General features: G+C 37.5%; 1 protein-coding gene across 16 annotated transcripts in view; it reads left to right on the top strand.

Moving 5' to 3' along the window:
* The window catches only part of GPHN (gephyrin), a 270224-nt gene that overhangs the window by 72357 nt on the left and 171489 nt on the right, over nt 1–26378 (top strand). For all 16 annotated transcript variants that reach the window (XM_064713503.1, XM_064713509.1, XM_064713512.1 and 13 more), the window contains exon 2: nt 12696–12774. In XM_064713503.1, coding sequence (XP_064569573.1) covers nt 12696–12774 — 79 coding nt within the window. The remainder of the gene's footprint in view (nt 1–12695; nt 12775–26378) is intronic.

The following is a 26378-nucleotide window of genomic DNA, read 5'->3' on the forward strand; positions in this document are numbered from 1 at the left end:
CAATGGATCATGACCGGTTTAGCCTTCCTGGACTGAGCCAGCCATGCAAATTCCCGGCCTGAGGCTGGATCCCAGCCTGCAGTGCCCAGTGCTGTGCTGTGCCAGCAGGCAGAGGCACCAGAGGCAGGGTGTCAGCAGGAGGGCTCTGGCAGTGCCTGGCAGCAGTGCCTGGGAATGCTGTTCCCGTGGGCTCTGCTGGCAGGAGCCTCTCAGGATTGCTGTGCTGCTCTCCTGCACGGGGCTGCTGCCTTGGCTGGGGGCGCAGGGCAGAAACCAGCCAGGGAGAGCCCTTGGCAGGGAGCTCCACGTTGCCATGTTACCAAGGTGGCAGCTGCTGGCTTTCTTTTGAGCTGCAAGGAATTTACGTGGAGCGTTCATATGGGGTGTCATTCTCCTACAAATGCCAGCATGGCTTGGTATGGTCCTGACAGCTGATTGATTGATTTGATTCATTGCCCGGATAAGCAAACATATGAGACATGACAGGCTGTATAGGCTTTAAAGACTTCTCCCATTTTGTTGCTTGCTGTAGGCTTAGAGTTAAATATAGTTAAGGATTTGGAATCAGCAAAGAGAGGAAATTAAAAGTTAAGAAAAAGGAGTAAAATATCAGTGTGACAAGATTATTTCCAGAATATATAAATTTTTCCCTGTTCAGGTGAAGAAAAGGCGATGTATTTATTCACATCTAATGAACACACACAGCAGTAAAATGACAACATTATGTGTTTAGGAATAAGATGTTGAGGAATAGAAGTGAGTCCCTGAAAGACAAACCAAAGTAAATCAGCAGCAAGATAATGTCAAAAGTTGCGTTTAGGTAGCAAAGACAAATAGGAGAATTAATGTAGGCTACCTAATGCATCAGTACTTCTAATTTCATTGTAACTAATAAGGAATGAAATTTTGACCATGGTTAAAATACGGTAGCTCAAAAAAGAGTCTACTACAAACAGAATGATATGAACAAACATACTTAAACATTTGGAGGACCATTCACAGGGGGAAAAGCTGGGCTACAGTTCTCTGGGCTCGTGTCAGATGGGGGTTGCATAGGGCTGGAAAGCACTTCTATTACTGCCTTACACAAGCTATTAAAGTAAGCAAATTGTAAACAAAAAAAAAATGCAATCCATGATTAGCTGTATAGAGCTGTTGTTTAAAATATCTGATTGTAAAAGTATTGCAAGATTCCAGAAAGACAATGAACAGCAAACTTCACCGTGTAATCAGGACTGCCATCAAGACTTGGTAGTCCTGAATGTTGCAACTCTGTGACTGAGCATCAACAAAGGTACACGAATGTAAAGCTTACTCCTGGTATAATTTCTTAGCTTATTTTTAACGTCTCTATTTTCTGTATTTCAGGTTTGGTGGAGTATATGTTTCAAGTGGTATATGAAGCATGACTTGTAGTACTCTGGAATAATTTGAGGTTGTAATTTTAATAATTAGTTGAATGAGTGAATGATGAAAACACTTAGCATTTAAACTGATTTCCAGGTTTTTCACAGCTCACTGAGATAATTGGCTTAGTTCCAACTATTTGCAGCTTTTTCAGGATCCTCCTAGCTGGAAGAAATGACAAGAAGCTTTGGTTCCCATTTTCAAAGTTATTAATAAGCATTAGGAACAGACATGTGGAAACAAATGAACCCTGAGCTGAAGGATTGATGATGTAATTTCTTTGAGCCAGTTGCATGAAAAGTGGTCAGCTCCAGAGCTGTTAAAGTAGGCACAGTTTATAAGCATGAAGTTAAAATAAACAAAACGTCTGAAAGAAGTTTAACTGAAGAGAAGCAAAGATTTTAGAGACTGGGGGTAAGGGATAAATCTCTGTTTCTTTTAGAGTTGTTCCATGAGCTACAGGCTTTCTGGCGAGATATCCTCTCCTCCCTTGACACCTGAATGGAACTTGTCCCACTGAGATCTTCACTGCTGCTACCTCTAGAGACAGCAGTGAACAAAACGTCAACAATACTGAAAATCTTGGTTTTTAGAATCTGCACTTTCCTGTGTAGGATTTATTATCAGCACTTTTTTGTGGATGGCAGCTCAATGTTCTGGAAAGACCTATGGTACTTTTCCAGATCATTTTGTAGAAACAGTTTCCCACTGCTTGTGATAATTGCAGAGCCCTGGGAAGCCAGCAAAAATCTGAAACAGCATGAGTGGTTAGGCTTTGCATGAATGTGACTGTGCTTCTTCCAGGAACTAGAAGGCTCTTTAGATGCCTTGATGCCACAGTGAACCTGGGCTAATAGACCCTGTCGTGGCTGAGGTGGCACCGTGTGAGGTTAGCTTGGGGGTGTGTGTCTTGGCATTTCCTGACCCGAGCCCACACAGTGGTGTTAGTGTGTCTGGAGTCAGTCAGCGCTGATCAGGATTTCACCTGCGTGCCCCAGTGCTGGTCTGGCTGTATCCAGGCTGGTGCTGGTGCTGCTAGTGGGGTGTCTCTGCCTTAAGATCTAGATTTAGCCAGGCTCTTCAATTCCAACAGAGCTCTTTTGCCAGTCAAATGCTGCATCTGGGCAAGTGAGACCTACCAGAAACAGTGCTGGGCTGAACCCAGGGAAGAGAGCAGGCTCTGTTGGCTGCTATGTTGTGCATGCTCAGTGATAACTGCAGGGCTGTTTCCCTCCACTACTCCACTATCTGAAGTGTTATTTGACTTCTGATAATGTTAAGTTGATTGTAAAAAGAAAACAATATGGAGGTAGAGGCTTTTGGAACAAGCAGTAGGATTTATTGTAATGCCCTTTGTTTTTCTTGGCCACTTCTGCTATTGGGTGTTTGTTGCTTTTCTTTTCTAGGTAGAGTTGAAAATCGCTCCTTAAAGTGTTTCTATTTTGGAGCTGTCTGTTTTGTACTGCCACTAGTTCTAAGGAGGCTTAAGAGTACTAGTACAAAAAAGATATCTTAAGAAGTGCTTATGTTTTGGACAAAGAGGAACTGTCCTATTTTTAAGGATTATTGCAACCACTTTTTATAATACTGTTTCTTTCCACTTTCATGAAGAATTTTCCTGTAAGCTGTCAAGAATTCACATTTAATGAATTGAAAATGCTAAACATATGGATATGATTTGCTTCATAATGAGATTTAGGGAAAAATAGAGTAAAACAATTACATTGTCATCTAAACAATATTTAATTATACAAAGTATATTAGTAGTTTTATAAAATTATTTCTACTCATATTCTCATGTTACATTATTAAATGATACTGATTTGCTTAAATATTTCATCTTCTTGTTGTGAAAGTAAATAATTTAAAGGTCCCTTTGTATGAATGGACATCCTTATATCCAATAAGGAAATACCTACAACTGAATTTTAATGTCAACATATTTTCATCATCTCTGCTAACAGTACAAAATTATGCCTTTTATATCTCAGTATGGTGTTTGTAGGGCCTCAATTCAGAGCTTTGCACATAGTTGTGCTAAATAAATGGTTATTATGTAATTGTTTAAAGGAGGTTCTTCTGTCCCAGGTGATTCCTTCAGCAAGCAAACTGAAGGGGACAGGCACACCAGACTAGGCCCAGGTGCTAATTTTGTTTAAAAAATAAAAGAGGTAATGTCTTTTTCTTCAAGTCCTTGCCTGTAGTGGAGTTGTCTACAATACATGTTGTGGTTTATGTGCTAACTGGCATTATTTTTCTATGATTACATCTTCAGGCTTTGAAGTCTTATACCTGTATATGATTTAACACCACTCACTCTGGAGTTGCCCTTGATTGTCACTGGGATTTCTGCAGTTTTATTAGCTCACTAGTACATTTAGTGTTCTGCTTTCTCCTAATTTCTGTGACTCTTGTCTGGTGTCACTCCCCTGGTCCAGTACTGTTGATGACCTTTAGTTGCTTTTACTTGAACTCCCGAGATGAACCCAAAACCCTCAGTAGGACAGCAGCTTTGTGATCTGATCCTGGATCTCCTCCAGCTCCATACCTTGTCCATGTGTTTCCCATGTGCCTTCTTGTAATCCTCCTTGGAAATCCTGTAGTGCATAGTGGTACCTGTGGATTCAGGGAAGGCATCTGCTCAAGGTGTAGATACAATGATTAGGGGAATCATGGATTCACAGAGTTGTTTGATTTGTAAGGGACCTCAAAGATCATCTCATTCCAACTTCCCTGCCATGGATACCCTCCACCAGACCAGGCTGCTCCATCCAACCTGGCCTTGAACACTTCCAGGGGGGGAGCATCCACAACTTCCCTGGACAACTTGTTCTAGTATCTCACCACTCTCACAGTAAAGATTGTTTTTCTATTATCCAATCTAAAATCTACTCTCAGTTTAAAGCCATCACTCCTTGGCCTATCACTAAATGCCCTCGTAAAAATTCCCTGTCCCACTCTCTTGTAGCCCTCTTTAGGTACTAGAAGGTGCTGTAAGGTTTCTCTCTCAGAAACTTCTGTTGCCTGGGCTGAACACGCCGGCTGTCTTAGTCTGTCTGCACAGGGTAGGTGCTTCAGCCCTTTAATCAACTTGGTGGTCTTCCCTGGACTCATTCCAACAGGTTGATGTCCTTCCTGTGCTGGGACCCCAGAGCTGGATGCAGCACTCCACCCAGAGTGGAGCAGCGGGGCGAATTTCCCTCCCTTTCCCTGCTGGCCACAATTCCTTGGATGCAGCCCAGGATACAATTGGCTTCCTGGGCTGGGAGTGCACACTGCCAGTGTGGCATGACATGGACATCACACAATGGGTGGCTTAAGAAGCACAAAGCGACTTCTGTTTCTTCCTGCCCTTTTTTACTACGTGTTTGAGGTGGTTTCTTTGGACAGTGTTTGATAGGCTATGTTGAACAGTGCAGAGAATACCTCAGTTTGCTTAAGGAGGAAGAGTTACCTGATTTCTGATGTCTGGGGCTGTATGAGATGTGAGCAGAAGATAGACAGGATGCTGAGTCCCTGGGCTCTGTGGGTTGGTCCTGGAGGATTATCTACCTACCAGCAGGTCTGTATGCATTTAGCTGTGCAGCAATGCAGCAGTGCAAAGAGGGGCGTTGTTCCAAGCCACAATGTGAAGTTTCATAAATCCTTGAAATCCTGTCATTACTGAATGATCAGAGGTCACAGGTCCCTAATACTGGAGTGGTTCACTCAAATGCAGTGTTTATAGATAGAATATATCATTAGGAAAATGTAGTGTAGTTTTTCATGTTATTCTGGTGGTTCTTAATCAAGCTGGCAGATAATTTGTGACATGTATTAACATCTTGCATCGGCATACTTGGTCATATTTAAAAGTGCATCTAGCTGAGGTTGACAGTATAGTTCATCAGTGTACTCTGCAACCAAGGACCCATTTAAAATGGGCCTATATAAGGTGCTGTAAATTGTTTCCAGTGTTGTTAACTAAGAAACTAAGCATATTCTTTTCCTGAACTAAATAACATACAAGAAAATGAAGTTTAGAGATAAGAATTTTCTTTTTCAAGGTATTGAAAAAGCAGACATCCTCTAAAGAAATCAGAAAAGCTGAAAATCATTATCTCCTTGTAAAGACTGCCCTTTAGAGGAAGGATTCTCCACGTCTGCTCTGAGTACAGCTGTTCTAACCTGTGGTAGAACTAAAAATTTCACAGAAGTCTGAGATATTGCTATTCAAAGGTACTTAGCTTTTAGTTGTTATTGTTGGTTTAATTCTTCTCTTCCCCTCTCTTGGATGTGCTTGCCTTCTATACTTTTCCTTCCCATCCTGGAATTTTTTATGGTTTTATAGTAACTTCTTCTGGAAGCTTCTTGTCGGAAATACATGTTGGGAAAAAAAAAATCCACATGAAACATAAACTAATTTATCTGCAACAACAAGATCCCAAAGAAAAGAATTCATCAAGTGCTTGGTATTGATAGCTTCAAGGAACCTTTTTATTGGGTACAAACAATTAGAAGTATTGCTAATGCTGCATCTCCAAAGAGTTGAATGTCTTCCATGATTTGATGTTTTTCTTCTGAAGTTCACCTGATCACTGCAGTGATTACACTGACAGTGTTATGGAGTGGAAACTCAAGCTTGTTAAATATTAGATTAAAACCCAGTGCAGAATTTGTAGCCTGAGGCTGCACAAATATTGTAAAATTTAAATGATAAATCATTTGAGAGAGGCATAACCCGCTAGACTAATGGATACACAGAAAAAAATGCCTCATTTAATTGCTGTTAGAAAATGGGAGAAACCCTGGGGAGGTTTAGAAGTTCATAGCCTTCAGAGAAACTCTAACATAGATTTCACAACATTAGCTGCTGTGGTGCAGAATGCTTCAGGTCTTCAAGAACAATTTCTGTGTCATTTAATTTATCCTTAAATCTGTTGAGAACAAGTCTGTGTGTTTTCCTTGCCCTCACTATTATTATTGAAGGATTTTTAGTGAGGGCTCACCTCTCTAATTCTTTGAAAATTATGCTCTGTTTCTTATGATTTCCTCACAGTTAAATTTCTTCTGCAATAGTATTCTTTTCTCCCTCTGATATTTGTTTTGCTGTTGTGTTTACATAAACTCACCAGCAGCTACCATCTAATGAGTTTTTTTGCTAAGCTAATCAAGTTCTTTTCAAATTCCCCTGCTATCTTTTCTTTATCATTACAACAGCCTGCCTTTACATCTGGTTTACAAGTGACATTATTGCTTCTGTTTTCTAGAAAAAGAAAAATCATAGGATCACATGTCTAACTTGTATTTCTGGTTTATGATCATCCTGTTTTTCAGTAGGTCACCTGAACCTTTCCCTTCTGTTGTTCCAGTACCTTAGCTCCTTTTTCTGATAGTACTTCTTTGTCAATCTGTGGGGATACCATTCTGGATTTATGTGGTGCTAGCAAATGGCATTTAGATCACAAGTTCTTAGGAAATCAGCCTGCCTTATTTCTGCTACTCACAGACAACATATTTTCTTGGCAATTTTAAGCGTTTGCAGTTTGCATGGAGACTCGTAGTTCTTTTTATTCTACGAATACGTCAGAGATTTGTGTGCAGATATACAAATGGTACAAATGCTGCTCTTAAAATTAATTTGCTGTCTTCTTTGATAGATCTGGAGAAGGTGCTACAAAATTTCTGTAATGTGCCATCTGTCTTATGTATGTTTTCTAGTTGACATGCACTAACTTGAAAAATGTGACAGTAGCAGAGAAAAAAGGCAGCATTATTTATCTGTGGTGTTACTGTCCACGGGACCCATAAAATACCTCAAAATCTTTTTAATATTAAGAGAATCAATGTTCTGGTGCTTTCCCTTTCCTTTGCCTTCCATAAAGTAGGCCTTATAGGACATATATAGCACATGTATAGGACAAGAATTCTGTGTTTGCAGGAGAAAACAGGTTTCAAAGGGAGATGTTTTAAGGTCTGTGAAAAAATTCTGTTACCTTGCTATATCCTAAACCCTAAGACCTTAAGCTTCCCTACCAGGGTTTTTTTTTTCTTGAAGTCTACAATGTGTATAATAGGTAAAGAAGGTGCTTGCTGCCTTGTGTATAAGGTTGGGCCCATAAAAGCAAAATACTTCAATGCTGCACTGTTTGCATGGAGTACATGGAACAGCACCACCTGAATCTGGAACAAGACTTCTGAATAACTCTTGAAGCAAGCTAATCCAGACTGGAGTACCACACTGTGCTTAGACCAGTACTTTTCAGAACATCCCAAATGTACTAAATATATTTTTAAATTTATTAACTGGTGACTGAATCTGTTATAAAACCTAAATACATAAATGAGCCTGTAAAAAGAGGAGTAAGGTAAAGTCTTGTCAAAAATACTATTGGTAGATGAAGAGGTCTTAAGAAAAAGAAGTCAACTTAGGAGATATTATCTCTAAAGGACAAAAATGTAAGAAACTGATATCTTATATTTCAGTCCATGCTGTTTGAGGTTGTCATAGTCCATGCATTTTCAAACTAATAGTGCATTGTTGACTGTCTTCATGATATTCAAGATGATTTTTATTTACAGGCAGTCACAAGTGATCTAAAAGTAGTTCTGAATTCTGGGAACCTAGAGGAAAATCTGGCAGGTAGTAGTAGTTTTCTGGGATCACATATTTAGGTGTGGGGGAGGTTGTGGCAGCAGCTCTGGCCACAGAGAGCAATGCACAACTGTCCCAGCATTGTCCTGGAGAAGGCTATGAGAAGATCAGAAAAAAAAAGAGCTAAACAATTCTTATCTTCACTTGCTGCACCTGTTGTTGTGCACGTGTGGAATGTGTTATGGAGAATTGTTTACCAAAGGGTAGTTTCTTAAATGGCCAGTGGTGATGGTGTTTGGATTGAAGGACCAATTGGGTCCACCTGTGTTGTGACTGTCTGTAAGGGTGATGGGTTTCTTAGTAAGTATAGTACATTAAAGTGAGAGATCAGCCTTCTGGGAATCATGGAGTCAATGCTAGCTATTACCTGGCTGAGGGCCTGTAACAGGAGGTAATTGTTAATTTTCTTTACTAAACTATAGAAATTCACTTTTTGAGAGTGGTTATTGCATTTTTTCTAAATAATATAAATATAAAAATCACTGTTATCAGCTGTAGATTTGGAAGTGATTTGATCTAAGAGGACTCTTCTTTACTGGGAGTACTTTGTGTAGGGTAGGAGATTAAATGATGTTTTTAAGGAGCTACATGGTTTTCAAATTGTAGGACATTAAAAAAATAAAATTAAAACAAGGATACATTTTGCAACAGATTATGACCTGCCACTACTTGAAGAAAATATTAGTTTGGTCTTCAGTATGGTCTCGTTTAAAACCCTGCTAAAGAAAGCAAAGGGAAAAAAATCACATGGACAAATTTAGAAGTTCACAAATGCCAAGTGGGAAGGCTTCACAACTGTTGTAAATTGGATGTTTGCACATTAGAGTGTGAATGCTGATTTTAACCTTTCCATCGGGAATTTTGTATGCTGTGTAACTGACAGGTGAGAGCTGTATTCCCTTATTAGCTTCCCACCTCTGTTACTTCCTAGGCACAAGACTAGACAGGGGTGAGAAACAGAACATCAGTAATAGAAACCAGGAGCTGGAAGTAGGATGAATGTTGGGAAAATTGGAGCTATTGCTAAACCCTGTTTGCTTTGATACATGTAACAGCTCACTTGGAAGTCAAACTGTGCAATGCATATTCAGGGATTTTGCCTCGCTGTGATGTTTTTGAGACTGTGTTTTGTTCAGTTGATGCCTGTGATATTTGTGCCAATATTTGGTGTATTGGGAACGTTTCTGGCACCTCACAGACTGTCATTGTCTGTGCAATACCCCACGGAGCAAATGTGCTTTAGGGTGCTATTTTTGTAGTCGTTTGCCACGTCTCTGAGGAAGTACCTGTGGGGGCTGCACTGCAGACCAGAGGCTCAGCCACTTGATGTGTGTGTAGAGAGGACCAGCTAACAGTTCTGTATCTCTCCAGAAACCATCCATTCAACAATGCTTAAAATACTAGCTTTTATAAAGTTTTGGAGGGTTAAAAAATAAAAATATAATTTTGGAGCAAGGCAATAAAACCCTGTATGGGAATTGGTTCATATAGATGTCCTGTGCAAAAGTGTCCCTTAGTTGTGCTTCAAAGAGAAGTCAGGCATGGCCTTACTATGTCTGTAGTACAATTTGTGGCTGTGATGCAAAGTTTTCGTCTGTTTCCCTCAAACCACCATTGATCACCCTGATATTTCTGCCATACCATCACAGTTTCACTCTCCTGTTTAAAATAAATAGCTCTCATTTCAGTTAGGGTACATGTTATTTTTTAAATATGTGCAGTGTTGATTTAAAGTTTTCTAAGCTATGAGAAATAGACTACCTGCTCTGCTTGATTGCTTCCACCCTGCATTTATTGCTGAACATATGTTTTATTTATTTATGGTAAGAGCTTGCAAGGATGTGAAGGGGCAAGGCTGTGCTTGTATGCAGACCAAGTGCTTATTCTAGCCTATTCCAATGAATTATTTCCACTCACTGGAAACTCTCCTGTTGCTATCTATAGTAGTCATTTTATTAGTAGTTATAATGTTAGTATTATACTACTCAAATGTTAGTATTAACTAAACTCTTGGAATTCTTGATTGTTAAAACCAGATTTGGATTTTTTTACATTTATCTGTAGCCTTGGTGTTTTCTAAATCCAGCAAGAACAGTACCCTAAGAAGAGACTTGCTTACCAGGTTGCAGCTACACATTGCTCTAACTCTCCTACAATCAAAGACAAAAAGAAGGGAGAAAAGATGTATACATTTTTCAAAGTTTGTAGATATTTGATGTTGAATTAGCCTTACGAGGAAATGGTTTCATTGCCAAGGTCTACTAAGTAGAGGGAAGATTTGCAATTGTAAAATTCATTAATAAAATGAGTGTTATTATATTTGCTTTATGTTGAGACAAGTAAAACAAAGGCTGTCTCTGACAAATCTAGGGATCCGTTTTAAACATTTTTTTTTGAAACACATTTTGTGTTTTAAACATCATGAGTTACAGATAAACAATGGCCAGTTTTACTGATAAGATGATTTTATGTTGTCATTTTCCATTTCTCCTTTAAAAAACTTCTGAGATAAAGACACTAGTTTCCTCTATTATCACTGTGATTGCTTGCCATGAGGAGATTGGATGGGACACCAGAGAAATGCAGCATGTTTAGATTAAATATTTAATGCTTTAAAAATGTTTGCTTTCTCAGTAGTGAAAAAACAGTGTTGAGCATAATTTTTATTCATGATGTATTGTGTTAGCATGGGAGATATATTGATACATTGGTAGTGTAGGATTTAGGACAAGACTGTAGGTAAAATGTTCTGTTTGCTGTTTTTTGCCAAACTTGACAAGAAGCAAATATAAACTATCAAATATCAACATAGGTGGGAATTTTTTCTCTCATGAAATCCAACATATAGTGGTTTGTGGATCTGCTGATCTTGGAATTACTCCTGAAGAGTTGAGATCCCCTCAAGAGTCTTGGGTTCAGTGTAATAGGTGGGGATGGAAATGAGAAATTGCCGAGGGCTCCAGCTGCTCGCTCAGAGCTTGCCTGGCAATGGGGGAAGTGCTTGTGAGCTCAGCACAGGTAACGTGCAGTGTGTTACACAGGCAATTGGGAACTTGGCATGGGAGGAGCAAGCTGAGAGTCTGGGCTCGGTTAGCACACCCAGCTGTTGTTTAAAATGAAGATCTGAGACAAGAGAGCCCTAGTGAAAGGCTGAGGGCTTTCAGGGATTGTCTGCAGCAGGCAATTGCTAGGTGCAGTTTTCGGAGACAGTGGGGGAGAGGCTTAGGATAGCCTGTGGTTATTATCCTGTTGAGGCGAGTGTTTTCAACACCTGACAAATCCCTCTCTCACAGTCATAAGCTGTCAGGCTTTGTCTGAGGGCCAGGACTACTACCTGCTCCATCAGCTACCCCAGCCTCTTCTTCTGGGATGCTTTCTTCCAATACTTGTCCTTTCCAGCAGACTTACCAGGTTTCACGCTTGTGAGATGCGTTGCCAACGAGAGGTACTAGTAGAAACATTTTGCAGTTTTGTAGTATGTTAGGTAGGTCTGTCACTGTGTGTGTTGTAATCTGTGAAAACAATGTATTTTGGGAATGATTTGCATTTTCTTGATGCTGGTGATGCGCATGAATACTTAGAGATGTAAATTAAAGAGAGTAATTTGCATTTAGAGAGAAAAAAGTAGGAACACTTGCTTTTGCAATGTTTTGCAGTGATTTAAACACATCCCTGTTCACCAAATGTGAAGCTGTATCCTCTGTTGTAACATGTTCAATATTGCATTTCTTCATAAACTTTATCTCGCAGATTACCTTGCCCGTTAAGGGAAATTGATCCTTACACTGATATGGAAAAATCACAACCTCTGAGTCCTTCAGAAAGTTTTCTGTAGTCAGAAATAAGTCATTCCTTTAAACTGATACTGTGTTGTTCTTAAAGTATTTGTGCTGCTACTCTTTTTCCACCTCTCAAACTGACTGTGATGTTATTTAAGATAAATGAGGTGGCTTTTAGGATTGGAGTACATGTGCTGAGAGACGTAGCCAAGAGAACAAATTTGGAGTTTGAGGTTTAAGTCTCTTCTGGTTTTCTCTTTTAATTAGTGAAGGAAATGAAAGCACACTAGTACTCTTTAAAACTTGTGTGACATTTACTGTAATTTCAGTTATTACAGTTACTAGCTGCTGTACATGAACTTTATAAGTTATTTATAAGTTCCTTGAGTAAATTTTGCTCTTAATTACTTGTTTTGGTTGTTGCTCATATTAAACATTTTTGCTAACCCACGAATAACTACGAACTTAAATACATAGCCAATCTCACTGTTTCTGATTAAGTATATTGATCAGTGCATGATTAAAGACTCTCCTGTTAAATGTATGGACTCGTGTGTACCTGTGCATCCACGTGTTTGAGATTTCCTTTGCCTTCAGGTGGACAAGTAGCAAACTCACCACCTGGAATTTGTGCAGTTTATTTCTGCATAAGCTGTGATACAGTGTTTTTCACTTTCCATTGAGTTGACTTATCTTTGAATTAGGTGGAACCTCAGTGAAAATCAGACTTTATATATGAATGTTCAAATTCCAGCCAACACCAAAAAGCATTTTTAGTTAATCAAAAGAACTGTGCTCCATTCTTAAATTTCCACCTCTTTTCTTCCTATTTTATTTTGTTTGTTTTGTTTAAATTCTATTTCTGTTTTTTTTAGTGAGTGACAGTTGCTTCAGGAACCTTGCCGAGGATCGTAGTGGAATAAACCTTAAAGATCTGGTCCAAGACCCTTCTTTGTGAGTATCTGGCTCTTATTGCTAAGCAAAGAAAAGCTTCTTGTTGATATCCTTGTGAGTAGTTTTGTAATTATATAAAGAAGTAGTATGATCAAGTACACATAATGCTTTAGTGGCTTATACTGGCCAACTTGTTAGTCTTTAATACAAGCAAGTATTATTAAAACCACCTTGTTTCTAATATAATTCTGAAGTAACATCCAGAGAGCATGTACAGTAAAGGGTTTAAGAGTCATCAGAAGTAACAGATTGTGCATGCTGGTATTTCTATAGAGGACTTGTATGCACATTGTTGCCTCTTCTTTTTTAAGGAGGAATTGCATATAAATTGGAATATTACTGGGTAATGATGTTATTGTTACTTAACATCTAGAATCTGTTTTCTTTCTATCTGATTTCATACAGCTGATGTGTGTTTCTTCCTCTACTACCTGTTTCAATTTAAGTATATGTGCACATGGTCTAAATTTTGCTTCATCACAGGACTGCTGGTCTTTATCTCAGTATTGTATCTTTCTCTAAAATAAAATTCAATCTCATGAGCTCTAGGCCAGACTTGAAATTGTATCAGACCTTCTTTGTCATTCAGTTTTTTTGTTTGTTTTTTAGGTTTGTGGGGTTTTTTCCTCACCCATTAACTTTAGTACTAGCTGAAAATGTTCTTGCTAGTGTGAGTGTGCCACTTGTTATGAGGGAAGGGAAAAAGAGAAAAAAATTCACATTTTTAACATGCATGACAGTGCAGTCCACAGTGAGATCCAATGTGATGGTCCTTGTTGCTGAAAGATCAGATTTTTCAGTATTGATTGAGAACTAGTGAAAAATAAGGTGTATTTGGCATCTTATTTCAGTTACAGGGAGGTAGATGCAGAATTAATTTTATGTTCCTGTAGGTACATGACATATATGCACATGAACATGCCTTCTTGGGCAATTTTGACGTTGTGCATGTAACTGATGATTTACACATCTGAAATGATAGAGGAACAAGAAGCAAGTATAATTGTTGCTAGATATGTACAGAGTGAATGCAATAGATAAGTTTTTAATAGTTACTGTTTAAGTATTGAAGTCAAGGCTATTTTAAAGGTCTTAATTTTCAGAATTTTTCTGTTGAGTGGTGGTTTTTTGAATATTTTTGATTGGTTGGTTGGCTTTGTTGGTTCTTTTTTGTTTATTTGCTTTAGAATTGTATGTGGATTTTGGAGCTGCAGGTAGGCTTACATGCTTTGGGCTTGCACCTCTTGAGTTTACTTTCAGAAGGTTGAAGTGCCTTTGTTGTAGAATTATTACTTTCTGTATATTTTTAACAGAAGTGATAGTCTTTTAATTTTCTTCCTTGACCGTAACTGAGATGAAGAATATTGGAATAAATTATTGTAATGTTCAAAAGAAATTAAATGGGTTTCTGTTTCTTATAGCATAAAAAGCACAAGTGACTGCAACATAGCCATTTTTGTCACTTTGAAAGACTGAGTAAAGTCTCAATACATGTTAGGTTTCAAGGGCTGCTTATGGTACTTGGCTCTATGACAGATTACAGTGCAAGAAAAATGTCCTCTTCCTGACCAATGATAGGAATGTATAGACTTGGGTTTATCTTTCCAAATTAAAATTCTTGCTGTATTATGACTGAACACCTATGAAGAGTTCTTGCAAAATGTGTAATAGTGTGTCTGAATCTCCAAAATGAAGAAACCATCTAAGGCAATATTGTCCAACTCAGCCTTCTGTAGGTGACTCTTAAGATCCCAAGGGATCCTTTGTTATGCAAAGGACAGCATTGGGGTGAAGCGGGGGAGTGCCAGACAAAGAGATGTTTTAATATTTTTTTGCAATAAAGCATAAAGTTTAATTAAAATTTTATACCTATTTGGCTATGATTGATTCCTGTAACAATACCTGGAATTGTAAAATAGCATTTGATTAATCCTCTTACTTGTTTAATATTTACACTTTAGGACTTCTTTAGTGCTTGTTTGTGCTGACTGGAGATGCACTGCCTCTTTTTCTTTATAATCTCAGATGCAAACATTAGATTTACATAAATTCTCATGCTTTCTCTGTAAATGGCTCTGTCCCTCTTAGTTTGCCACTCTTGGCTCTGCAACAGACTACTTCTGTTTTGTTATTGCAGAAGGCTTTTTTTTGGACAGCTGAAAGTGTCTTTACATTGAAATGAAGCTATAAAATAGCATTGTTGGTTTTTTCATTAATTTTTGATTTATATCAAGTATGCCTAGTTGTCAGAGTAGCCTTTTTTCCCCAGGTGATTTCCCAGCTGGAGCAGGACTGTAAACTTCATCTGCTTTCAGTTCTTTCAGCAATGCTAATAAAAGCTCTGCTGCTCAAATCAGTAGTTTGATCACCTATACTTGTATGTGATTAACTCACCATTTACTGTGTGTCAATAAAAGTGAAAATTCTGCTAGAGGGAAAAAACCCCAAAACACCAAGCATATCAAATTAACCTAAAGTGAGGAGTTACAGACTATGGGAAAAGACTAGAGATATTTTTCCATTCATTGTCCTAAACAGCAGAGCTGCAGAGAGCAGGTGCATTTGGAGGGACTAGGCTGCATGTTCTTAGATGATGGTTCAGACTTTAATCAGCTGAAGTAAAATGCAGTGAAACAGCTTGATGCTAGCAGAGTCCTGCTTTTAAGGGGACATCTTTGAGGCTCTCTAGCAAGGCAAAAGGCTGGTGCTCAAGGAAAGTCTAACATATTGATGAGTTCATTTGACCCCTTGCTCATGAGCAGACAGATGTATTTGCACTCCTCTGTTTTCCTGTCCTTTTCCACCCTAAATAGCCAATCTGTGCTCAGGAGAGAAATAGAATACTTACAATGCAATATGTCTATCACCTGAAACTTCTCCTAGGATTTTTACTACTACTTTTCTTTTTTCACTAGAAGTTACTTAAATACACCTGAAGAGTGACCCATCAGATCATTAGAATGTTAGAAATATAGGCCCACCTACTTCAAGCAGAAGTTCTGTGTATAGAAATTCCAAAGTTTTAGTTCTTAGCATCACTTTATAACATTTTCCTTTCAGCTCTAGCCTGTATCTTGACACAAAGTTCATAAAATACTTGTCTAAACAGAAAAGAGGATGCTTTTAATCTTTCTGTGCAATTCAGCAGCTGCAGATAATCACTGATGCATTTGTTTTGGAAACATCTTCAGAACTTCTTTGAGATGAACAATATCCAAGAGATTCCGAATAACTTCTTTCTAGGCAAAATTGCATCACATCTAAACTGTGTTTCATGTCTCCTTCAGACTGATTATGAGAGTAGATAAATATAAAATGTAAGAACAGGTAACTTTTGACAGGAAATTAGAACTTGTTTTAATGAGTGTGTACTACGGAGAAGACAAGATTGTGAGAAGAAAATGTTATTTACCCTCCGTGTAATTGCATTAGAAAGACAACCAAAATGGTAATAGACCTATTAGTAAGTTTCCATCTCCACGTGGAGGAACCTATCTAGCAATTTTTTGAGGATAACTGGAAGTATTGTGGCTTATACTTTGTGTTTTGCTCATCATTTTAAAACCAGTGACATATTCTGTCTTGCTGAAGATTGCAAATTCAATGTTGTAAGGATACCAGTTCATACCCTCTCCCCTTTGTGCAGCCTTTCTAGTGTTTCAATGCCTGTTACTATATATGAATGTCACACCTATATCTTTTATTAACTGCTGGTCCCAATAATGCGGTAGAGAGAGGAAACATTTATTTGGTAATTCTATCCACAGTTACCTTGCTGTGCAGCAGCCTTCTAGTTGTTTGTCCATTATTTGACTGTATTAGTATGTTTTCCCTGATAGGCTTACTAAAATACTTCTCTGCTTCTCTTGCCTCCTGAGGTCATCTCTAAACATTGGGTGATTTTATCAGGTTATCTTTATTAGGATGGCTGGAGAGCTGTCTGTGGTAGCCCAGACTGTTATGCAGAGAAGCAATGCTGAGCATTACAGAAGTGCTGCCTATTTTAAGCATTGAATCTAATGAAAAAAGTTGTATTTGACAGACTTCCAAAGGTCTGAGACCTGCATAAAGGAATTCATGAGGATGAGTCTAATCTAATAAGTAACTTCTTAAAAGTTGATATACATAAAATTGGCTTCATGCTATCCTTATGATTTCTCATTGATCAGGGAGATTGAGCAGAGTTTTTGTGTGCCTTAAAAATTTGTATTTGCTCTTCCATCAAGATAATTAAAATATGGTTAAGACCTTAAGTGGCTAGGGTTTCTTCTCCAGCCAGTTTCCCCACTTGGCTTCTCCATAGTCCAGCCAGCCTCCACCAAATGTATCACAGCGGATGTTCTTGAAGTTCATTTGCCAAATCTTTTGTACCTCCAGTCATATGAACCAATCCCTAAATGTTTTCTGTTTCTTGCACTTCAAGAAAAAGAATTCTCAACCCACAAGATTCCTTGGCAGCTTCTAGCAAAAAAGGCTAATATTGCGTGTGTCCTTTGGCTGTTTAAGCTTAATGACTCATAAACCTATAGCAACAACTTCATCTGTCTGAAGCAAACCCATAGGAGCAGACTGTGCAAAGCAGAACACAAGAAAATGTGGTTTTTAAGCACTTAGTAACTTTCAGCTCTAATGATTTTTACATCTTGGCCCAAAGCAGTCTCCTGTAACCTCTCTAAAGCTCCATGTCAGCTTTATCTACCAATAGTAGTTCCATTTAGAACAAACATGTCTTCTCTTATCACACAGCTACCAAATTCTTAGAAGGAAATTTCCTCTTTTTGCTCTTGGAACACCTATGGTAGCCTGCAATTAAGAAGTTTATGAGCTAATCAGGTAGCTGCATAAGTTGTTCTAGAACTAGAGGCTGTGCAGCCCCAGAACTGTGTCTGGGCTGATAAGTATTGTTGAGGGGAGAGGGTTGGTTGTTTTCATGGCAGCTGCATCTTGGGTCTTCTCTCTCTTTTCAGTTCTAGTACTAGTTTCAGAATTAAGTATTGTACTTCTCTGTGTTGCAGGGATGCACTGCTCCAAGCTTGCTAGCCAGGAACCGCTATCTTAAAAAGTTTAGGGATTTTCTCTGCTTGTAGGATGTGTAAGAGCATATCATGTTTGTTGAAATAAGAAACTTCATCATTGGTTATGGAGATTTTCTAGATCCTTCATGTTCAGATTTAAGGTTTGTTGTTGTTATTATTACATGTACTTAAACTTTAATTTAGGAAAATAAACGGAATGTTACAATATTTTTTAAGGATTCAAAAGAAAAACTATGCCCTTCCTGCTCTGTTCCATTATATTTGCTCTTTGATGTCTGAAAAGAAATACATAGGACATAGGTTCAGAAATCTTGATCAGGTTTCAGTCTAGCCAGTATCACAGTTGATTAAAAGTTATTTCTATGTTTGTTTTAAACCTTCATTTTAAAATTGCCCACTCTGTTTCTAACTTCAAATTCATGTCAATTTGTTATTTTTCCAAATGCAATTTTTAAGTCCTGTTTTCTTTATAACTTTTATTCTCCAGTGGTACAAGAAAGAGATTTAATATTTCCCATCAGCAGTCAGATGCTTTGCCAATTTCTGGGAAGCCAGGCCTCAGCACGCACAAGAATTGCCTGGGAAGACAAATACTGCAATGTCTAATGTTACTCCTCTTCCTCCTCCTTTCCTTGAGCATTTATTGCTGGGCACAATGTGTATTTGGTCAGCGTTGCTGACTGTGCTCACTCCCAGCTCTTTCCTATCCCCAGCCTTACTTTCTGGGGTGGCAGGGAAGGGAAAGAAAAGGTCTGGATGCTTTACAAGCACTGTTCAACCACAGGGAAAACACTGGTGTGTTATCAGCACTGTTCAGGCACAAATCCAGAACACAGCAATTCTGGTGCAGCCACCTGCTGTGGAGGAAGACAACTCCAACCCAATCAGATTTAGGTCACATGTGGGTAATATTATAATTGTAATACTTTTTGTAATTAGGCAAATTGTAAATAATTTTTGTAATTTCTTTTTTCCTTTTGCTTTTGGAAGGAATATAGGCAAGCTTCCTGTGTGTTTGAGTATATTCAGGATCAGACCAGAATGGCTTTTACAGAAGAAACAGGAAAATTGAGTATGTACCAAGTACTGTCACAGTCTCAGAATTAAGTACCAGAAGACTTCTTTCTGTAATCATTTGCACTAATAATTAATAAGAATAGATGGGAGTAGAATGTAAAATGGTCATTTGATTGAATAAAACTTTACAGCCCGTCATTTGCTTTGGAATATAATGGCATAGCAGCTCAGCTTCCTGGTCAATATTCTGTTTTTTAAAACCACAGTCTAAAAATTATTTTTGAAATCCTAATGTGTAATGATAGGGATTTCCTTGAGGGGTTCTGCTGTACACCTCTCTGGCTTTGCATTTCGTCTTCTTGTCCAACCCAAATCCACCACAGCTTCTAGCTCTATTCTCTAGTCTTCTCTTGGTGACCCAATCTTGCTTACTTGATCTTTTAACTTCAGGCTTCTTTTGGAGGGGTCTTTTCATGGCATTTGCTATTTTTGTCAGCTTTCCATTCTGAGGATCTAAAACTTTCAAAACTCAAACAGCTTCCTCTAGCCTATTTGCCACCTCAAGACTTCATTCAAATCACACTAGCCCGACTCTTCACCTGACTTCATTCTTTCACACTTTAGTTTTTTCTATTTATAATCTGTTCTTTTCTGGATATTTAAAGGGGGTTGTCCTCTCATAGTGTCTATGCTTTTTTTTTTGTGTGTGTATCTACAGGTAAGAAGTGGTCCAGTGCTGATCTTAGCTTAAACTGCATTTCCTAAGATAATGCTCTGAAAGGATTCTCCTAATACTTTATAGTGCATTAAGTATGTTTCTGTATACTCAGAAAAGAACATTTAAAGTAACAGTACTTACTAAAAAAATCAAGTACCAAACAGAAGACCTATTTATATGACTATAAACCTCAGATGTGCTCAAATCTTGACTACTTTATTAACATCTAGTGGGGGTATGGTATGGATTATAAGATTAAGCAGAGATTTGGGACAGCTTCCACACAAAGAAATTAAATAGACTAGAATTTTTCACTTTAACAAAGAAACAACATATGGTGGAGGTATACAGAATGAATAGCATTAAAAAAAAGTCAGAGGCAATTATTCACTGTTTTTCACAGATCACAAATTGTGACAGGAAAAAAATCGAGCAGCAGGTTTAAAATTAATAAAATTACATACTTGTACAAGTGTAGCAGAACTGGATGTTTCATAATTGATGTAACATCATATGGAAGCCTGGAGTATAAATGATGGATACAAATAAAGGAATTAGGCTGATAGGCCTACTGTGGCTGCTAAAGCCAATTAATTGCATGCAGCATCTAGGTCAGGAAAGCTCCTGAACTGAAGGCAGCAAGAGGTGAAAAGTGTGTACCAGCAAGCAAATCATGTTCTGTGTCATGTGTTTATTCCCTAAGCATTTGTTTCTTAGCACCAGAAACATCATACTGACTTGTGTGCACATTTAGACTGAGCTGCTATGGCAATTTTTATATACTTCTTTCAGGAGTCGTACCTTCATAAAGAGTGGAGCACCCACAAACTTGAACAATTTTTCCATTGCATGAGCAAACACTTGTCCTTCAAAGTAGAGCAGGCTTCCCTGACATGGCTAAACTGAAGTTTGGAACTCCCAGAAATGGGAGGAACAAAACCATCTCTACATGGGTTTTAGTAATTTACTACATGATAGAAAATTGCTCTCTTCTAATCTCTCTAGTAAAAATTACTAAATTATCTTCTGAACTGCTCTGAAAAGTGATTGTGAGCTGACCCCTGGCCTCTCTTTGGATGAGGGGCTACCTTTTGTCTAAGCTATAATGACTTGAAGGGAATGCCTTATTTAGAGAAGGTCTCTGTGAAATTTGTGTGCCTCTTTGCAGTATCAATTAGGAGGATTGCATCATCTGCTACTGAAATATTATAATAGAATAGAGATGTAGAGGAATCCACTGCTGCACATCTTAGGAATGGTTCTGACACTGATATACAGAAAATTGCTATGCAGAGATCTGTTCATGCTTTTATGCACCATTATTCACTGCATTTCAATTCTAGATTGCTTTCTTAATTAGAATTGTCCTGCCATAACTTTTGTGGAGGACTCCTGTAAAATCACTTCTTAGCAGTTTACAATAGAAATCTCTACAGATGGTGGCTTAAGAAAGAAAAGTATAGCTATCCTACAGTAAATCTTGTAGGGTTTTAATGTGTGCTTTTCTCACTTTCTTTCACTACAGCTTGAATTTTACCATTTCTTCACTTAGTTACTCTTTTTCCCTTTATCCATGCTACCATATAAACATCACAAGGCTATAACCAGGACTTAAGTGATTTTTATGGATGAAGACAGCATTGAGCTCAAAACTGATGTATTAAGGGTTGAAAAATTACCTCAAGTGATTTTTCACATACTATGTCAAAGAAACACAGTTATACTACAGCAGTAAATGCTTCCCTTTAAAACATATATCCTTACTAATTCTGTTCTAAGCTTTTTGGTCTTTCTTAACTATAGTATCTCTCTTCTTACCTCCATTTTTGTCCCCTTCCTTATATTCTAATGAGGAGAAAGTCTTACTCTATTAAAATTCTATTTTTTATTCATTATTTGGTTACAGATACATTCTTGTATCTGTCTATATCTGTGGTTGGATATCCAGTGCATCCTTTTGGAATTTGTTATTGGTGTCATTTTCAGATAGGTGATTGATTTAGAAAATACAGGTTGCTCTGGAGTGAGTGTCATTTGACTGACATTATTGTAACACCTATTTTGAAAATGCACATTCAGATTCTTTTTTTTCCTCAACCCCTCTTCATTCACTCTTTTTCTCATTGTCACAAGCATTCTACACAGTTAATGTGCTCTATAGCTTAATATAGTGTGTGGAAATGTTCAGTGGCAAGCATTCAAAACCAGAATAGTTCATGGAGGAACTATTTAATGTGGAAATGCATGACTGGAAACTCTTCTCCATTTTAACAGAAGATGTAATTATTATTTACGAGGTGATGATTTTTAGTCTACTGTGTTCCATTTTTCCAAAAGGTGCACATAAAGATTCCTTTAATGTATTTCCCTTTTTTGCTAATATAAAAAATACTGTTCTTACAGAACCAGGAAAGCCATTCACTATATGGATTGCAAATAATCTTGGAAATACATTACTATGTAATTTCGTTTTGGTTTTCACATGCAGAAAAAGAGAATAGAGGGCAATGTGGCTGAGAGATTTTTAGCACTGTAGTTCTGGGATGGCTGAGAAGCCATCAGGACTGAGAAGCAGTGTGTGGTACCATGAGCAGCTGTTGTGTCCATTTTGTGCCTGGAGCTTGAGCTGTACCCGCACTGTTGGCATTTTGTTCAGGAAATTCTGCATTGTGCCTACTATACTGCATTTTTAATGCTGTGAAAATTAGTGAACAAGATTTGAAAACGTTTTAATTCAACCTATCTTAACAGTTTCTTACAGTTTAGAACCTCATCTTTATCTAAGCACACATGAATTTCAGGGGAAGATCAGAGGCTTCACGAGTATTATCCAATTGTATTTCAGGTTTCTTGTGTAAAGGCCAAACCATAAAGAAAAATTCCAGAAGGTACTTGAGTTTTGAATAATCTTGAAACATTAAAACTCTTAAGATGAGTTTTCATAGAATAAGCAACAAAACCCAGAAAATGCTCATCCCAAATAGGGTGATGCTTATCCAGTCTTCCCCATACATGGGTGGATCATATTGGTTTTTTGTGTGTAAGAGCAAAATTTGCTTTCCACCAAGCTACAATAAATACCCTTACCCAAAATCCATCTAAAATGGCTCTCAGAATCTTTACCTTCAAATCTGACATAAGCAGAGTTACAATAAAGTATTTTAAGTTTATAAGAATGATACTGTATTCAGACTGTATTCTTTTAATACAGTTTACTTTAAAATGCACTTTTCCAGAATCTTTCAGCATTGAATCCCTTCTAAAAACAGGAATTTGCCAGAAAAATGCAAAGAAATCCAGTTATTTTAGGTTTTTTACTACTTCTCCCTGGCTTAAGAAGGAATGCTGCCTGCCACGAGCCTTAGGCAAATAGCTTTTCAAGGGCAATTCTGCCTATGAGGGGATGAAGAAGCACACTTCACAGACTGATTCATATTTTTAACGGTGTGTTCTGTATTGTTTTTTTAAAAAGCTAGCGACTAAAAATAAATCCTCAAGGAATGAATTTGTGCTCAAAAGCTGAGTAAGATTTAAAGGAAACGTTTGTGTTCAAAAATAGGTGGTGTGCTTCTATGTACTTGATTATTTGCTAATGATTCTATAGGCATTAGTAATTGATGAGTTTGTAGAGATTTAGAGATCTCAGAGAAATTTTATATTTTTAATTCTAATATTTTGCATATACACAAAAAATTCAGATTTACGTTGTTAAAGTATTTTGGGAAGTGTGTTTTTAAAAAGTGAAAATTGAGCAAACGTCTTCCCTTTTTGCTTGTGTCAAACACCTTTGAGAAGTGTGGTGCTTCAGCCTGCATGGTTGAGCAGAACATTTTGAAGATAGATATGTGAAACAAAAATGCCCCCAGATCCAGTAGAAAAAGAGATTATCAGATCAAGGTTTTATTCAGAAATCCCAGTGATAGCAGAGAGTTCTACATTTAGGAAGGTGTTTATTTTCTTCCTTCAGGAGTTTCTCTTGTCCTGTCATCTGCACTTTTAAGCCTTTTAATCTTTTTAGCTAATTTATTGTATATGCTAAACTAAAGGGTTTGCTTATGCTCTTTTACAGTTTATGAATGTTTAAGATGCTCAAGACCTCTAATATAAGATAAAAGTTTCATTGGATTGAAATTCTTTTTTCCTCAGTCACAGTTTTTGTCATCTTTGATTTGCTACTATTATTTTCATTGTGTACATGAGGAAATAAACATTATGAACAGTGTGATGACTGCAGCATGTTTACAAGCATGTACACAAGCTATTTTTAATAGTCAGATAGTATTCTTATATTACTAACAATAACCTTTCAAGGAAGGCTTTGTCATAACTTCTGATTTCAGTCACACACAGTTACCAGTATCCAAGCTTTTAATTAGCTTGCCTTCTTGGGTATTTCTGCATATCTTAATACACTGACTTACTGTGAAGGGATAGCAATAATCTGTTCAAAGTTAGAAGTACTTAGAAATGCCTTCTTCCTATTATTTCTCTAATGCAGCAATAATTTATCTTAAAATTTGTTTCAGTGTCATCTTAGCAATCACTTTCATTACCCAACAAAGAACTAATTTAAACCTCCATTTTTAACAAGGTCTTAATACCCTTCAACTTGAGACTAATTAGAACTGTTCTTGTCCAAAACCTTATGTTATGTGGAAAAGCATTTCTCAAATGAGAGCTTATTAATAAGAGTTGGATTTTTTTTTTATCAGAGGGGTCTTCATTCTTCACATCTTTTTCTGTCAATCTCTCCCGTGATTTTCCTCTTTGTTTAAGGCAGTGGTCTATATATACAGAGGCTTCTCAAGACCATGAGTTTTTGGTGCTACTTTGGCATATGAAAGGATGGTTTCTTTTTACCATTTCTGTTCTTCTGCACAGGACACTAGCTGAATATTTTGAACAGAAATTAGATTCTCAGATTATTAGCTACCCTAATAGCAAGCTTTTGTGTTGCTCTGTACTCTTTAATTCTATTCAGTTTACAGAAGGATTATGTTGGAATCATCACTGGAGAAGAAAGAAGAGATAAATGAAACATCAGTGATCATTAATAAGAAATTATTCAGGCTCATTAGGGCAAGTTTTGAAACTTAATGTATTTGCTCAAGAACTGTGACTTTGTGTATCCACAAAGAGGTAGGCATCTGTAGTTTCTACAATTACAGTGGCACAAAGAAATGTCTATTTCTTAAGACACAGGAATACTGAGTAATGCAAAGGATCAGACCACTGACAGCCATATGAAAAGGAGGTTTGTACATATTTGACTACTTCCAGAAATTATGTCCCTTCCTTCACCAAAGTTGGACTCCATGCTGGTTTATGTCCTTTCTACCTCAGCAGAAGCTACTCTTGAGGAGAGACTTTATCAGAAAATGTTTTGACATTCTGTTATTCTGGAACAGGGAGTGAGTGATGAAATAAGACATTCAAATACATCTGCACTGTTCAGATTTTACAGTTGTTTCTGTTGCTGCTTCGTTTGAAAACCCGTGGAAGGAAATGCTAACTGAAGTTATTGATCATTAGCCTGTGTTGATGCTGCGTTCAGTTCAGCAGCAGGTCAGCCTCTTTTCCTTCTTTTGAGGGTGCTCTTGTAACAATCTTACAAGATAAATAGCCGTCTGCTGCAGTAGCTAGTTACAGGAGGAAAATCTAACAATACTGCAGGAAAGTGATGCACTGTGTGGTACTCAGCCTTGAGAGAAGGAAAATTAAGATTTGAAGGGTTTTGTGCTGAGCAGAGGCAAGAGACTGCTCTTGGTGGATTTGCTAAAAATGAGTTATTCTAACCGGAATCTAATAATCAAGACCCTTTCTAAATAGCCTGTTTCACAGATCATGTTTTCAGGCAGTAGAAAATAAAACTTTTTCTCATGGAACTGTTGGCTAATTTGTAAAAGGAAAGCTATGAAATAAGACAACTGTTTGTTTACTACTGCAATTAATAAAAAGTCTAATAGTGGGATAGGTTGGGGGGGTGTGGGTGTGAATTAAGGGAGAAATACGAATGGGTAACTTAAGCTAAATTTGAGATGCCCTGTGATCAAGTGGAGCAAAAAATACTGAGAAAACACAAGTCCTTGAGAAAGAGGATGAACTAAGCAATAAATATTTTGTACTTGGCCAGTAAAAAGGAGTGGAATGTTTAACATGAAATGAAACTGGCAAACCAAAAAATTGAATATTTAATTTCATGTTGAAGTGTTTATAGAACCTTTCACTGAGGAACTTTGATAAAATTTTATGATGCACAACTATTTTAGTTTTAATTGCATTACATTTTAAAGTGGAAAAAGTCACTGAAAATTTGTCAAGTAGCTCTTTCCCAATTTTAATTTGGAAGATCTCAAATGGGTGTTAATGAATTATATTTGCTACTGAGAACGATTCCTTTGCACCATTCTCATGGAGTAACACACTGTTTCTAATTACGCTGTTATATCATGCAACATATTTTATACATTTTATATTAAAATTATGTAATTAATGTAATTTACTTACTCCCTAGTTAGTAGCTTTTGACAAATGAGGACGAGTGAGTACTCTGAGCTGGCTGGTTGTAAGAGATGTCTGCAGCACAGTGCTGAGTACAAGCCAACATGCTCTTCCTCTCAGCATGGTTTATTAGCTGTGGCTCAGTGCCACTCTCACTGTGGTACAGAGTTGGCTGTGATCTCATGTGGGATGCTGGTATAGCTCCCTGAAAATAACAAATAGATCCAAGGTTTTGATTGGTTTTTTTCTTCCTTCATCTCCTATGTTTAGCAGTTCAGTTGTTAATAAAAGCTAAATTCTGCCAGAAGAGGTAGTAAACATTTTAAAAAACA

Source organism: Zonotrichia leucophrys, chromosome 5, assembly GCF_028769735.1.
Source record: "Zonotrichia leucophrys gambelii isolate GWCS_2022_RI chromosome 5, RI_Zleu_2.0, whole genome shotgun sequence".
Taxonomy (NCBI): domain Eukaryota; kingdom Metazoa; phylum Chordata; class Aves; order Passeriformes; family Passerellidae; genus Zonotrichia; species Zonotrichia leucophrys.